General features: G+C 36.2%; 1 protein-coding gene across 9 annotated transcripts in view; it reads right to left on the minus strand.

Annotated features, from left to right (window-relative positions):
• The window catches only part of DMXL2 (Dmx like 2), a 179,537-nt gene that overhangs the window by 25,399 nt on the left and 140,455 nt on the right, over positions 1–13,683 (minus strand). For 6 of the 9 annotated variants that reach the window (XM_078334244.1, XM_002753485.7, XM_017976860.4 and 3 more), the window contains 6 exons: positions 12,453–12,717; positions 6,607–7,688; positions 6,017–6,208; positions 4,325–4,401; positions 2,633–2,763; positions 327–575 (listed from right to left, as the gene is read on the minus strand). In XM_078334244.1, coding sequence (XP_078190370.1) covers positions 327–575; positions 2,633–2,763; positions 4,325–4,401; positions 6,017–6,208; positions 6,607–7,688; positions 12,453–12,717 — 1,996 coding nt within the window. The remainder of the gene's footprint in view (positions 1–326; positions 576–2,632; positions 2,764–4,324; positions 4,402–6,016; positions 6,209–6,606; positions 7,689–12,452; positions 12,718–13,683) is intronic. The other 3 variants (XM_035259655.3, XM_035259654.3, XM_078334246.1) reach the window with 1 other exon arrangement.

Here is a 13,683-nt window from a genome sequence, read left to right on the forward strand (position 1 = left end):
GGGATTTTTTTTTTTCATTTTATTTACTTAGGAACTATCCTTTTAGTATGACTTCGTTCCTTAACATTATATATTTACCTTACTTTTCCTCTATTTTTAACCTTCTTTAAACATGTCCTGCTTTATCAACCTCAAAAATGTTATTTCTATAAACATAAAAGTAACAAACTGTATTTTTATATCATGGGTTTAATTATTTGCTGTCATAACAAGAGTGATTAAGTATCACTAGTTTTCAAAGTGAAATTTCTTAAAACATTAAAAAATCTTGTAACATTCAAAATGATTAACATTTACATACATTATTAGTATCGAACTTATCTTACCTGAAATATTTTCTGATTGTCTTCGAGGTTTCACAACAAGTTTTACACCCCCTCCAAAAACAGCAGCCCACATTCTATTATTTAATGGGTGGGCTGCAAGCCGAAATAATTCATTGGAGGAATTTGTGGCAAGAGCATGTATCAATAAACTTAAGTAAACAGCAACAACAGCTTCACATAACAAAATGTTCAGTTTTGGCTGGTCTTCATCCTGGGCTGAACTCAAGAGATTAATAAGTGAGCTCACACCTATAAGGGTATAAAATCATAAGATGTATGTCAGGATGAAGCACCAGAAGGAAAAAACATCCAAATTTGCAACTTATCCAGAATTATGTATTTATATTTTTCAAAATAAGTATTTCCACAATTTGAGCAACAAAATAAATAATAATAGGAATGGATTATAACCTACAGAACAAAATCATCCATTTGTCTACACTAATACAATAAATGAGTAGATAAACAAAAGGTGAGAAGGGAAGCTCTTCTTTACAGTAGTATTTCAACTAATACATAAAATGAGTGATAGCGTTAGAAAATCACCATCCAGTAACCCCACAGTAATAATCTGATTCAGGCAAAAATCATCACTAGATGCCAAAATTCACAGGTGAAAGTATGTTTTATATAGTCTCAAACTATCTCTTCATGAGATACTGATTAATTACAAAGGAAAAAAAGTAACTTTACAATGGAGAAACTTGGCAGAAACCATCTTACCAAGCGATCAAAGTTAATAGCAGTTGGGGCCAAATGACATCATATGCCTCTTAATATCTCATACTGAGAAAGGCATGAAACCCCGTCTCTACTGAAAATACAAAATATTTAGCTGGACGTGGTGGCATGTGCCTGTAGTCCCAGCTACTCAGGAGGCTTTTTTTTTTTGAGACGGAGTTTCGCTCTTGTTACCCAGGCTGGAGTGCAATGGCGCAATCTCGGCTCACCGCAACCTCCGCCCCCTGGGTTCAGGCAATTCTCCTGCCTCAGCCTCCTGAGTAGCTGGGATTACAGGCACGCGCCACCATGCCCAGCTAATTTTTTGTAATTTTTAGTAGAGACGAGGTTTCACCATGTTGACCAGGATGGTCTCGATCTCTTGACCTCGTGATCCACCCGCCTCGGCCTCCCAAAGTGCTGGGATTACATCAGGAGGCTAAGACAGGAGAATTGCTTGAACCTGGGAGGTGGAGGTTGCAATAAGCAAAGATCACACCACTGCACTCAAGCTGGGTGAAAGAATAAGACTCTGTCTCAAAAAAAAGAAAAGAAAAAAAAATCAGAAATGCCCAAAGTAACGGATGCTTTAAAAAAAACTGGCTATTACTCTTCAAAAGTGTCAAAGTTGTGAAAGAGAAAGGAGGACTTTACTCTGTGTCAGAGGAGACTAATGAGACATGACAACTAAATGTTACATACAGGCCCAAAAATCATATTAGTGGGACAACGGGCAAAGTTAGAAAAAGGTCTACAGATTAGAGAACATGAATGTTAAATTTAATAATTATGTAAGAATGTCTGTTTTTAGGAAACACACATTGAAATGTTTACAAAGAAAAGGATATCAGGTGTGCAAGTTACTCTCAAAAAAAAACCACTTAGACACACAAACATATTAAGTGATTGAGAGAGAAAAGAAATGAATGATAAAGGAAGAATGGTAAAATATTAACATTTGGGGAATCTGGGTGAAATTTAGTATTATATTTGCAATTTTTTGGAAGTCTGACGTGATTCTGAAATAAGAGGTTAAAATGAAAACAATGTGCTTCTAGAAGTACATGGTTAAAGTAATCTGAAATATACACTTAGGGTATTGAAGACAACAGAGAAGTTTTGAAATAACTGATGTAGAGAATGAGAAAGAGAGCCAACCAGAAAAAAGGGACTGACAGACGGCAAAATATATGTACAACAGAATAGTCACTCCTATCCCAATACATAAATTTACACTCCCAAGAACAATTGTATTTTCTCTGCTACATCTGTGAAAATATGTCTGTGATTTTCTAAGACTCTAATTCAAAATTTCTAAGAAAGATAATGTGCTCCACCCTTACCAAGGATGTTAAGACATTGCTTTTTTACGTTGGTTAGCATAGTTGGTTTCTGAAGCCTTAACTCCCTCAGTCTTTAGACAATATTACAGTACTTAACAGTTCCTAATCCACAGTGGAAAAGATCATCAAAAACAAAGAAGGAAACCACTCACTAAATCCAGCAACAAGCAGGAAACTGCTCAGTGGGCTTTTAAGAGGAAATTGCCAACTAGAAGATTTTTTTTTAATCACTTAAATTCTCACCAGGCCACTGAGCAGGAGATGAATTTGGTGTTGCGTGTTCTTCAATGCTTTCTGTCCTTAGTCTTCTACGATCACTTAAAAGAAGTCCTTGATAAGCCATTCCTGTAAACTGATTTCCTTCTGTTTGACTGCTAAAACAAAGAGGTTCAGTTATTTATTATCCTAATAGCGGTAATAAACAACTGCATTTTATGCACATCATCTATATTAGAAAACTATTTTAAGAAACAAAAATTCTTAAAATAGATTCCCTGTTCTAATAAAAATTTATTTTAGAAAATTATTGAAATTAGTTACAAATGTTTATTGATCTTTTTTAAAAAACCAAAAACAAATTTTACTAGGTTGGACAGATGACATTTATTCCTTTAGAATTTTTTCCAGATGCCACTTTAATACTTTAAAAATATTTTCTATTTGCAGTCATTTTTATTTTGCATTTTTACAAAGTTTGAGGTAAAGAGACTACCATTGGTACTAGGATATAGTAGGCAGAAAATTTCAGGATACTAGTGGGTTGCATTTCTTTTCTCTGCAAAGTTGTACAAGCTTAACCCTAAATTAAAATATAAACTAAAGTCTGGAGAATCATATTTCAGAAATACCTAAACCTAAAATCCTATGTCCCTAAGTGTTATTTAATAATATTTATTTCCCTCTCTATAATGGCTATCTTTATGAAGTTGGGGAAATATAAAAGTGGAAAGTCAAGCTGAGTCTAGTAAATCATAGCTGACCAACTAGAAAATGCATATTTAAAAACAATGTATTCACATTCTGATTTGATGCCATTTTAACGGTGACCAATATCAAACAAGTTATCCTTGATCATTTAGATGACAACAGTCAACTAAATCAACTTTTTTCCTTATTTACATTTCTAATCTTTGGAGTTATTTAGTCATAGCCTACTTAGGTTACAATCAGAGTAATGGGCCATTTTGAGAGCTAATTCTTTATCTGATACCAAATGTTCCCACAAAAGGCTTCTACCTTTATAAGAAAGCAAGCAAGACATATGTTTAATATAAATTTCACGTGAATCTACTTTTATAAACTTTTCATTTATTAACATAATTCATTTAAATCTAGGTTATCTTTCCAAGTAATTCGATTTCTTGCTACTTACATTGCTCTAGTCATTAAAATGCAAAGTATACACTAATTAAGGCAATTTTACATTTAGAACAATTCAAACCATTCATTCTAATTGATATTACTTCCCAAGACTTTTATATCATATGCAAATGGGTAAGTAAAAGCAATTTTAATAATTCCATTTTAGGAATGTACTTTTTAATTTTCAAAAGCATTTTTTCTTTCAACTGATAATTAGTGAAATAAGTAGATGCTAATCCAATGCAAAAAGAAATTGTTTCTAAGGAAAAACAATTAGAAAATTTCATATTATAAGTTATTATGAACAGTAAACTCTTCTTAAAAACAAAAAAGATGGTAATGATGGTAATTTACATTTACTATTTGTTACTTTCTATATTTCTCTGTTGCTACCAGGTGATAACTAAACTAAACAAATAATTATTTTATTTCTGATTCTCATCTATTAAAATATCATGGCAGTCATATTTAGGGATTTTTCAGTTCCTAGGAAATAGAAAATTAATATAACTCTGGAACAGTTTAATGTTTTTTGCTGTATTAATACTATTTTGGGTGATTTTTTTTTTTTACCTGTAGCTATGACTGTCACATAATGCTTGGTAAATTGATGCAGAAAGTGATGCTGCTAGTGAATGAAGTGTGTGCACCTAAAACCAAAACAGCCACAATTACATTTTGTACTAACATTTCTACACAATGGTAATATTTCAAAAATTAGAAAACACCCAGGAAACTAGCAACATCATAAAGAAGACTGACTCCTATACTACTAACTCTGCTTTACACCTTCTAAAGTAACTCACCCACCTTTATACCCATGCCACAATAAAGCTGACTGTTTCAGACACATCTTTATTAAATATTTACTTCCTGTGAGCCTGCCATTTACCAGGCCCTGAGCAAAGTGCTAATGTTTGTATTATAGGATTTGTCCTAGCCTCACAATTAGCTTAAATAGTAATATTCAAAAACAAAAAAAAAAGCAGAAGCAAAATAAGAACAGAATTTTCTGAGCTTTGATTTAATGAGAAAATTTGCCTCATGAAATTTGCCTTGATGAAAATAAAGGCTTGATCTTATCAATAAAAATGAATTAAATCTTTTTAGTAAATGTATCACTTACTGTGTGAAATGGCTACTTTTCCAGAAAGTAAGTAATTTAGTTGGTACTCACGAATAGAGGATAGTCTTGGAATTTTACATTTAGAAAGTTTTAAATTTATCCATATAATTAAAAAAAAAACACATACCCTGAAATGCTGTACTGAATCAATATTTTCAGAATCACAAAATCTTTAAATTTGAAGGGACCTTAGAAACAGTTTCACATCTTGTATAGATTACTCTTTGAAAGCCTTATCTGAATTTCTAGGAACTAGAAATGTTTACTTTGAATTCATAAGCTTTTTATGCATTTTCTGTATGTCCATATTCACCTAACGAATGATTTAAATAATCTCTGCTAAAATACTAATATAGTTTAATTCATATTATGGATGAGAAGTCCCTAATTGGTTAGACCAGGCCTTTAGAAGAATGTACTACGAGAGATTAAATGTGCCTCTCAAACAAAACAAATAATAAATAATAATACAAGGGACCTGAATTGTGCACCAGCCACTAGAACTGGAAAAAGCATAGCACAAATACACTTAGGCTGGGACAATGGAAGTCTGATCAGCTCCCCAGATCCTGCCAAGCTCCCTAGTGTTTTTGAAACCTATTAGTTTTTAAGATCTTGGCAGAGGGTAGCAATTTAGTTCGGGGTATTAACAGCCGAAACTCTGACTGCCTCTTAACTATTGCCTCCAATAAACACGATCACCAATGAAACAGTAATAAGGACACACTATCTGGGGCCATTTGCGACCAATCTCAGTTCCCTCCCAGACACTCCCCAACTTGTATTTTCACAATATCTTGGCATGTAAACAAATAGTCATAAATATTTCCAACTTAATGGTTCATTTAAGGGGAATGGAGGATCTAAAGCAATATTAAGTGGAAAGAATACTGTCAAGAAAATTAGGTTTGTTGCCAAAACTATGTGTCTATCTTAAGGGAAGACAATAACTTTTCCAGAAGTAAGAACACTTATTTTTAAATTACATTCATTGGACAAATAGTCTTAAACTGATTGGGAGTGAGAAAGGTAGCACATAAGAGTCCTTTAAAGTATTTCCAAGTTTGAATCGAAGACAAGTATAACATATTTACCTTCTCAGTGTGTATAGTATCAAATGATCATAAACTTCACATTACCTTCACATCTTCAATACTGGGATGAGGTGGTGTTTTCATCTGAACAATAGTATAAAGTATATCATGGATGTGATTATTTAAGTACAATACAGGATTAGCTATGACTGTTTTTGTTGATGCAATACTTGCTGAAAGCAGAGGTAGGGTAGTAGGCAGCGGTAGTGGAGACTGAAGCTGCTTTACTGTGGTTTCCTGTGGGTGATAGTGAATTATTTTTTTCAAAGTAGTTAAATTTTATCAGCTATCTGATAAAAATACTGGTGATAAACATTGTGTAAAGGCATTATGTTTGATAACTCATTCTATAAAAATTTATTGAGTACCCAGTATGTACCAGGTACTATGCTAGATGAAGATGATATAAAGATGAATATGACACAAGACTACTCTCAAGTTTTAAGCCTACTCCTTATTATTAAAACTTTAGTCTAAGACCACATAGAGTATAAATATCTGCCTCCTCTAAATAGAGGAGCTGAACATATTTAGATTAACTAGTAAAACATAGTAAAAGAGCTTTATAGCTATAACTGGAAGAGCTACTAAAATTACTGAAATAACCAAGATTGAAAACAAAGTGACATTCATACCTGTTGTGATTCTTGTAGCAAAAATTTGAGTTCCATCCTTACTGAGGCCAGACCACCACCTTGGGCCCCATGAAGGCTACAGTAACTGAGAAACACTCTCAGGAGATCCTGGTTTTTCTGCAACCACAACTTCCGTCTTTCTGCATGCTCTCGTTTGGCCTGCAATCTTCTTCTTTCTATTTGATGACGCTCATAGGAACCAATATCTGGTTTGTCTACCATTTCTTCCTGATCCAGTAGATCACTCTCTACTTTGGAATATGTCTTACTGGAATATTCTTTAATAACTGATTCATGATTACATATCTCATGCAAGGCAGCAATTTCCTTTTCAAGCCAGTTATAGAGTTGAAATCTGAGTTTTCCTCCATCTACTTCATAACCTGTAGCCAATGTCCTTAACTCAGTCATGAGGATCTTTAAACAAGCTCTGAATTTTAGTTGTTCAGCAATCACATCAACTTCAGTATCACCTTCAGGAGAATCCTCTTCCTGAGGTGTTAACAATATGTTAGGGTCTAAGGCCTTCTGATCTCCTTGTTGATCTTTTTCCCTGGTATCTGTACTTTTCATCACTAAACCAACAGCATCTTCTTCCTCTTCATCTAAGGCACTGTCATGATCTTCACCCCAATCAAGATTAAGAGGTTCCTCATCAACTTTTACCATTGGCTGACTCCAGTCATACTGTGATGAAGTTACACTTGACCAATCAATGCCAGAACTTCCATTGCCATCACTCTGAGCTTTTGATTGTGAAAGTACATCATCCATCTTGCGAGAAATGAAGTCAGGCTGATCTTTTTTTGCAGATAAGGCAGATGTGTTGGTTACTTTTGGAATTTTAGAGAGTACCTCCAAGGCTAAAACAGGGCATCCAACTTTAAAATGAGCATTTGCAGTGGTAAAGAACAATTTTCTTTCTATGAGGTTGATTTTATCAACAAAGTTTTTCTCAGTTTTGAGACCTAAGGTTGCCAAAGTTCCTTCAGGGGAGGCAAGATTTCTTCGAATAAGCAAAGGATGAGTTCGAAGGTAGTTATAAAAACTAAATACCACTGGGTTACAAGACTTGATGATAACTATAGAAACCAAACAGACACAGTCACAAAGTATTGTGTTAATTTGTATTTACATTACAAAATAATAAAATACATAAGCATTTCTTTAAAAAAAAGGACATCTAAATATTGACCTATGATAGGTTAAACTATGGCACATACATCTAAAATAAAAAGAATTTCCCAATATGCTGTGGAGTGATTCCCATCACTACAGAGTGATGTCCAGAATACACTAAGTAAAAGAAGATGCAGAAAGTGCATGTAGTAAACTACTTTTTATCTATCTAAGACAGTGAAGAGGAAATACAAATACTCGTGCATATTGGCTTATCTTTTTTTAATAAAAGGAAAACACAAAAAAATTTAATTGATTCCTTAAAAAGGGAGATAAAAACAGGGAAAAAAGCTAGATTTCTATGAAAATACGCTGGTTTTATATATTTTATTTCAACACCATGTCAACATTTTACATAATTTTAAAATAAAATAAAATCTAACCCACAATTCACAAAAAGCAAAATGAAATCAATCTATCAAGTTGGTAGCGTAAACACACAGAGATGAACTCTGAAAAGTGAATTTAAAACAAGCAATCTGACTGTACATCCTTAGCAGAATGTACCATAAAATAAAAAAAAATCTGCAAAAAAGTTTAAATTATGCTCAGCATCATGTTATTATAAAAATGTATTATTATTCTGAAACTTTCATATGCACATAGATAGCAAATAACTTCAAACGACTTCAAAGAACAAAGAACCCTATAATCTATATTATATATTTTATATAGTGCATGACAACTATCAAGGTAAATGCCTAAATTCTCAGGGGAAAAAAATTTCCTAATTCCATTCATTGCAATAGTCTAGAAATTATGAACAGATTAGTACCAATGAGGATCCCTGTGCCCAAACTATAGTCTCTAAACATTATTCCCCACTAAAAGGAAGCAGAAAGCTTTAGAGGAATGGTCATTTCCAGGTCTGGGGCAGGAAATGTACAAGATGAGCCTGAAACATTCTGTAATACCAGAAAGCAAGAAAACTATCAATAAATAATGCCAGAAGAATTCAGAAACCTGAAGAGGCTCCCATTTGTGAAAGACAGAACAATCTGAGCATCTATAAAAACAAACCAAGAGAATGATGTCAGCAAGATGGCTGACTAGACACAACTGGCATTCATCCCCCAACAAGAAAGGACCAAGGCAATGAATAAACATTTAAGATTTCACTGGAGTGTCAAACGCAGAGCACTAGAGAGCAGCAGGGTAGTGAAAATGCACCTGTGGTAACTGAAAGTCCAGGAGAGCAGTGTAGAGGCACCCGGCCTCTGCAGTCCTATCTTCCCCACCCAGACTGGATCTGCCCACAGTCAGGAAGAACTTCTCATTGCAGAAGGAAAGGGTAAGCAGAAGATCCCCACCAGCCCCCATGGTCACCACAAACATCTACAGGCCTTACAACAGAAGAATCCCACAGTACTTGCAAGCCCTGAGCCCAGTTTGGAGAAATGGCAGAAATTCAAGCAACTGTATTGCCCCAGATTAGGAGCATAGGGTATGTGCCCTCCACCTACTGCCAGTGAGCCAAGCAGCACAGCACCATCTTGAGACCACAGTCACCTCTGGCATGTGAACTGCTCTGGGGCCAGGAGTCACTGTACCTCTCCAACACTGGGACCCCATCTTCATTCCAAGCTCACGTGGGTAGCTAAATGCTATAATCCCAGCTATGCAGAACCTAGGACCACAATTGGCTATGACTTTGGTCCTGCATGGCAGGGAAACCAACCCCTACCACCACCACCGCACGTCTAGTCGGAGAAAAAATCTGGCAGTCCCTCCCAGGGTGAACCTGTCCTTGAGCCAGCCAAACCACTACATACCTACCTTCCCCCAAATGGGAGAGGACCCCCAAGCCTACGAGCATCTGATATGCCCCTGGGCCATCAAAGCAGCTACATGCCCACACTCAGGACCTCAGAAACAGCCTGCAGCACCCCTGCTCCCTGCACTCACACTCCTGGCCTGCCAAAGGCCCTGTACTTGCAATCAAAGCCTGAGAAATAGTCCTTCAAGTCACCCCTGGCAAGCCCACCACCAGGCCAGCCAAGCAGCCAAGAGCCCACTTCCACGACCCTGTGGGCTATCCCTGGTGGACACATCCCAGACTGGCTAAACAGCCCTGCAGGCTGCCCCCAGTGGGCACAGCCCTTAGCCAGCTGAACAGCCTTGTACCTGTATCCCAGACCTGAGAAACAGCCCCATGGGCACCCAGAAGAAATGGCCCCATGTCAGCTGAACAGCCTTATGCCCACACCTTGGGCCTGATGAGAAACCTAATCCAAACTTACTAGAGCTAAAAAAATTAAATGAATGAAATAAAAAATATAATCAAGAGCTTCAACAACAGACTAGACCAAGCTGCCACCCCAGCTAACATAGTCCCAGATCAGCTGAGCAGCACTGCACCTGCATCCCAGGTGTACAAAATAATCCATGGGCCCCACCCTGCAGAAACACCCCTAGATCAGCTGAGCAGCCATGCAATCACATCACCAGCCTGAGAAAAGCCTTGTTCTCACCCCCAGCAGACACAATCTCAGGCCAACTGAGAAGCCATGAGCCCACATATGAGAACTGAGAAACAGCCCTGCAGGCTGCTTCTGGCAGACACACCTTCAGGCTGGCCAAGTGACCATGTATCTACACTCTTGGCCAGAGTAATAAAACTGTGGCCCCAATCCCAGCCAACCAGACCCTAAGCTGGCTGACCCATTCATTGTGTGCACATATGCACCCCGACCTGACAAACTGCCCAGTGAGTTCACCCTGGCAAAGCCACATGACCATCACTGCAAACTCAGCCTAGGCAACTGAGAGGATTACAAATGCCACACTAGTGTAGATTACAGCTAAAGAAGCTACAGGGAGTCTACACTACTATATCCATCTAACCAATGCACTCCACCAAACCAACACCTCAAGTCATATTCACAGGAACAACTCTTTCCCTATGAAACCTATTCCATAAAATTAGAAGAGGCAACTTTTTCCACCAGATGCATAGAAATCAATGTAGAAACACATCAACAACGAAAAAGCAAGGAAACATGACACCAAAGGAAAAGAATGGAAAGGAAAATACTAATTCTCCTGTAATAGACCTCAATCATAAGGAAACATATACTAATTCTCCTGTAACAGACCTCAATCATAAGGAAACATATGAAAAACCAGGAAAAGAATGCATAAGGAAATCACAGTCTTAAGTAAACCCATTCAGATACAAAAGAATACAGATAGACAACTAAATGAAATCAGGAAAAGAAGTCATGATATGAATGTGAAATTCACCAAAGAGATAGCTATCATACAAAAGAACCAAACAGAAATACCAGAGCTAAAAAAAATTCAAAGAATGAAATGGAAAAATATAATCAAGAGCTTCAACAACAGACTAGACCAAGCAAAAGAAGGAATTTCTCAACTTGAAGACAGGTCTTTGAAATAATCAGGTACACACAAAAAAGATAAAAAAGAAAAGAAAAGAAAAAGAAAGAAAGGGAGGGAGGGAGGGAGGGAGGGAGGGAAGGAAAGAAAGAGAAAGGAAAGAAAGAAAGGAAGGAAGGAAGGAAGAGGAAGAGAAACAGAAAAAATGAAAAAAGAATAAATGAATAAAGAAAGCCTACAGGATTTATGGGACACCATTAAGTAAACAAATATTCATATGATGAGCATTCCAGAAGGAGAAGAAAAGGGAAAAGGTGAGGAAAACACATTTAATAAAATAGCCCAAATTTCCCAAGTCTTGAAAAAGAGATGGGCATCTAGGTAGCTCAACTAATCCTAAATAGATTCAACCTAAAAAGGTCCTCTCCAAGGCACAAATGGTCAAACTGTCAAAGTCAAAGACAAGGATCAAAATAATTACATTCTTACTCCCAAAAGACAGCCAGTGACCAATGACTAGTATTTAATTTAACTGACCAGTATTTTAATTTCTTATGATTTGTTTCAGGAAACAACCAAAAGAAATGGAGGAGACAGATATAACACATGTGCACATTCAGGTGTATATGTGTACAATATATATAGGCCAAATGCAACAAGAACCACACTGCTGTGCATCTTACTTTTTTCACTTAAAAATGCAACACATATTAACACATTAATCTACCTCATTTTTTAATGACACACTCTTTCTATATGTGGATATATTAAAATGTATTTAACTATTCTATTGACAAAAACTTAAAATATTGATTTCTTTCAAATTATTGCAAACAATGCTGATAAATATCCTTTAAGTGCTTGCAATATCTAAATTATTTAGGATAACAAAGAAAAAAGAAAAACTACCACAGAGGCATAAAGTTTTCCCAGGCCCATGTGACAAACCAATGTATGTAACAGCCAAAATTTCCACTTAAAAAAATGTCTGATTATGTGAAAACAGCTACAGAATGTGGCACACATTTTGTATGCTTATTAAATATATATGTAATTAGAACAGGATGGCAATCCTATCTTATACACCCCAATAATAATGGTGAAAGTAAAAAACGTATGTGAAATCTTCTTAGTACACTCTAATAATAAAATGCTAGATTCAATTACAAATAGTAGCTAATCCTTTAGCCACACAAGAAATTTTAATAATAAATTCTCGAAGTTGAAAAGCAAATCTAGTAATGATTTTTTTTAACCTAAGTGATCATTAGTTCAGAAACTGTCTCTTCCTTTAAAAAAGGAAAAAAGAAATCCACAAAATGTCCTACCTTGATGTTTATCATCCTCCTTTGGTGTCTGTTCCAGTAATGTGTCCAAGGCTCGGGTGTAATCTTTCATTACCCAATAGGCAAGACTACGCAGGAAAGGATCAGGATGTAATCTTTTGCAACTGAATCCTGAGCCATCCTTTTGGCAACCCAAAATCTTCTGATTTAGGATGGATATGTAAGTGGATGAAGTCTCAAATTCAGATTCATATAAACGTGCAATAACCATGGCTAGCTGAATATCTTCCATTTTTTCAAGACATACCTGCAAATTTAAATGTTAATACTTAACTTCCTTAATGATAATTATTTAGACAGATGAAATATCCCATCAATATCCTGAAATTATCTACCATTTATATTCTCATGGTGGAGGAAAGGACAATGAAGGGTAGTTAAATGACTGATTGGAGATTAAGGAATAGCAAAAAGAATAACAGGTTGGAACTTAGTAGTTTCCAAACTAGAAAGATCATTTATAAAATAAGCATGAAACAAAATATATGAATATCATCTCAGACTTACATCAATTTAAATTAATAACATTCCTTTTTAAAATTTTAATTTTTTATTTTGTATTGTACTTTAGGTTCTAGGGTACATGTGCACATCTTGCAGGATTGTTGCATAGGTACATACATGGAAAGGTGGTTTGCTGCCTCCATTCCCCGCACCATCAACTATATCTGGCATTTCTCCCCATGTTATCCCTCCCCAACCTCCCCACCCAGGCTGTTCCTCTCTTAGCCCCACACCTACAGACTCCAGTGTGTGATGCTCCCCTCCCTGTGCTCATGTGTTCCCATCGTTCAACACCTGCCTATGGGTGAGAACATTCGGTGTTTGCTTTTGTGTTCTTGTGTCAGTTTGCCGAGAACGATGGTTTCCAGATTCATCCATGCCCCCACAAACGACATGAACTCATCCTTTTTCATGGCTGTGTAGCATTCCATGGTATATATGTGCCACAATTTCTTTGCCCAGTCTATCATTGATGGGCATTTGGGTTGGTTCCAGGTCTTTGCTATACTAAATAGTGCCACAATGAACATACATGTGCATGTGTCTTTATAACAGAACGATTTATAATCCTTTGGGTATATACCCAGTAATGGGATTGCTGGGTCAAATGAAATTTCTATTTCTAGATCCTTGAGGAATTGCAACACTGTCTTCCACAATGGTTGAACAAATTTACACTCCCACCAACAAAAGTGTTCCTTTTTCTCCA

This window comes from Callithrix jacchus, chromosome 8 (genome assembly GCF_049354715.1).
Source record: "Callithrix jacchus isolate 240 chromosome 8, calJac240_pri, whole genome shotgun sequence".
NCBI classification, from domain to species: Eukaryota; Metazoa; Chordata; class Mammalia; order Primates; family Cebidae; genus Callithrix; species Callithrix jacchus.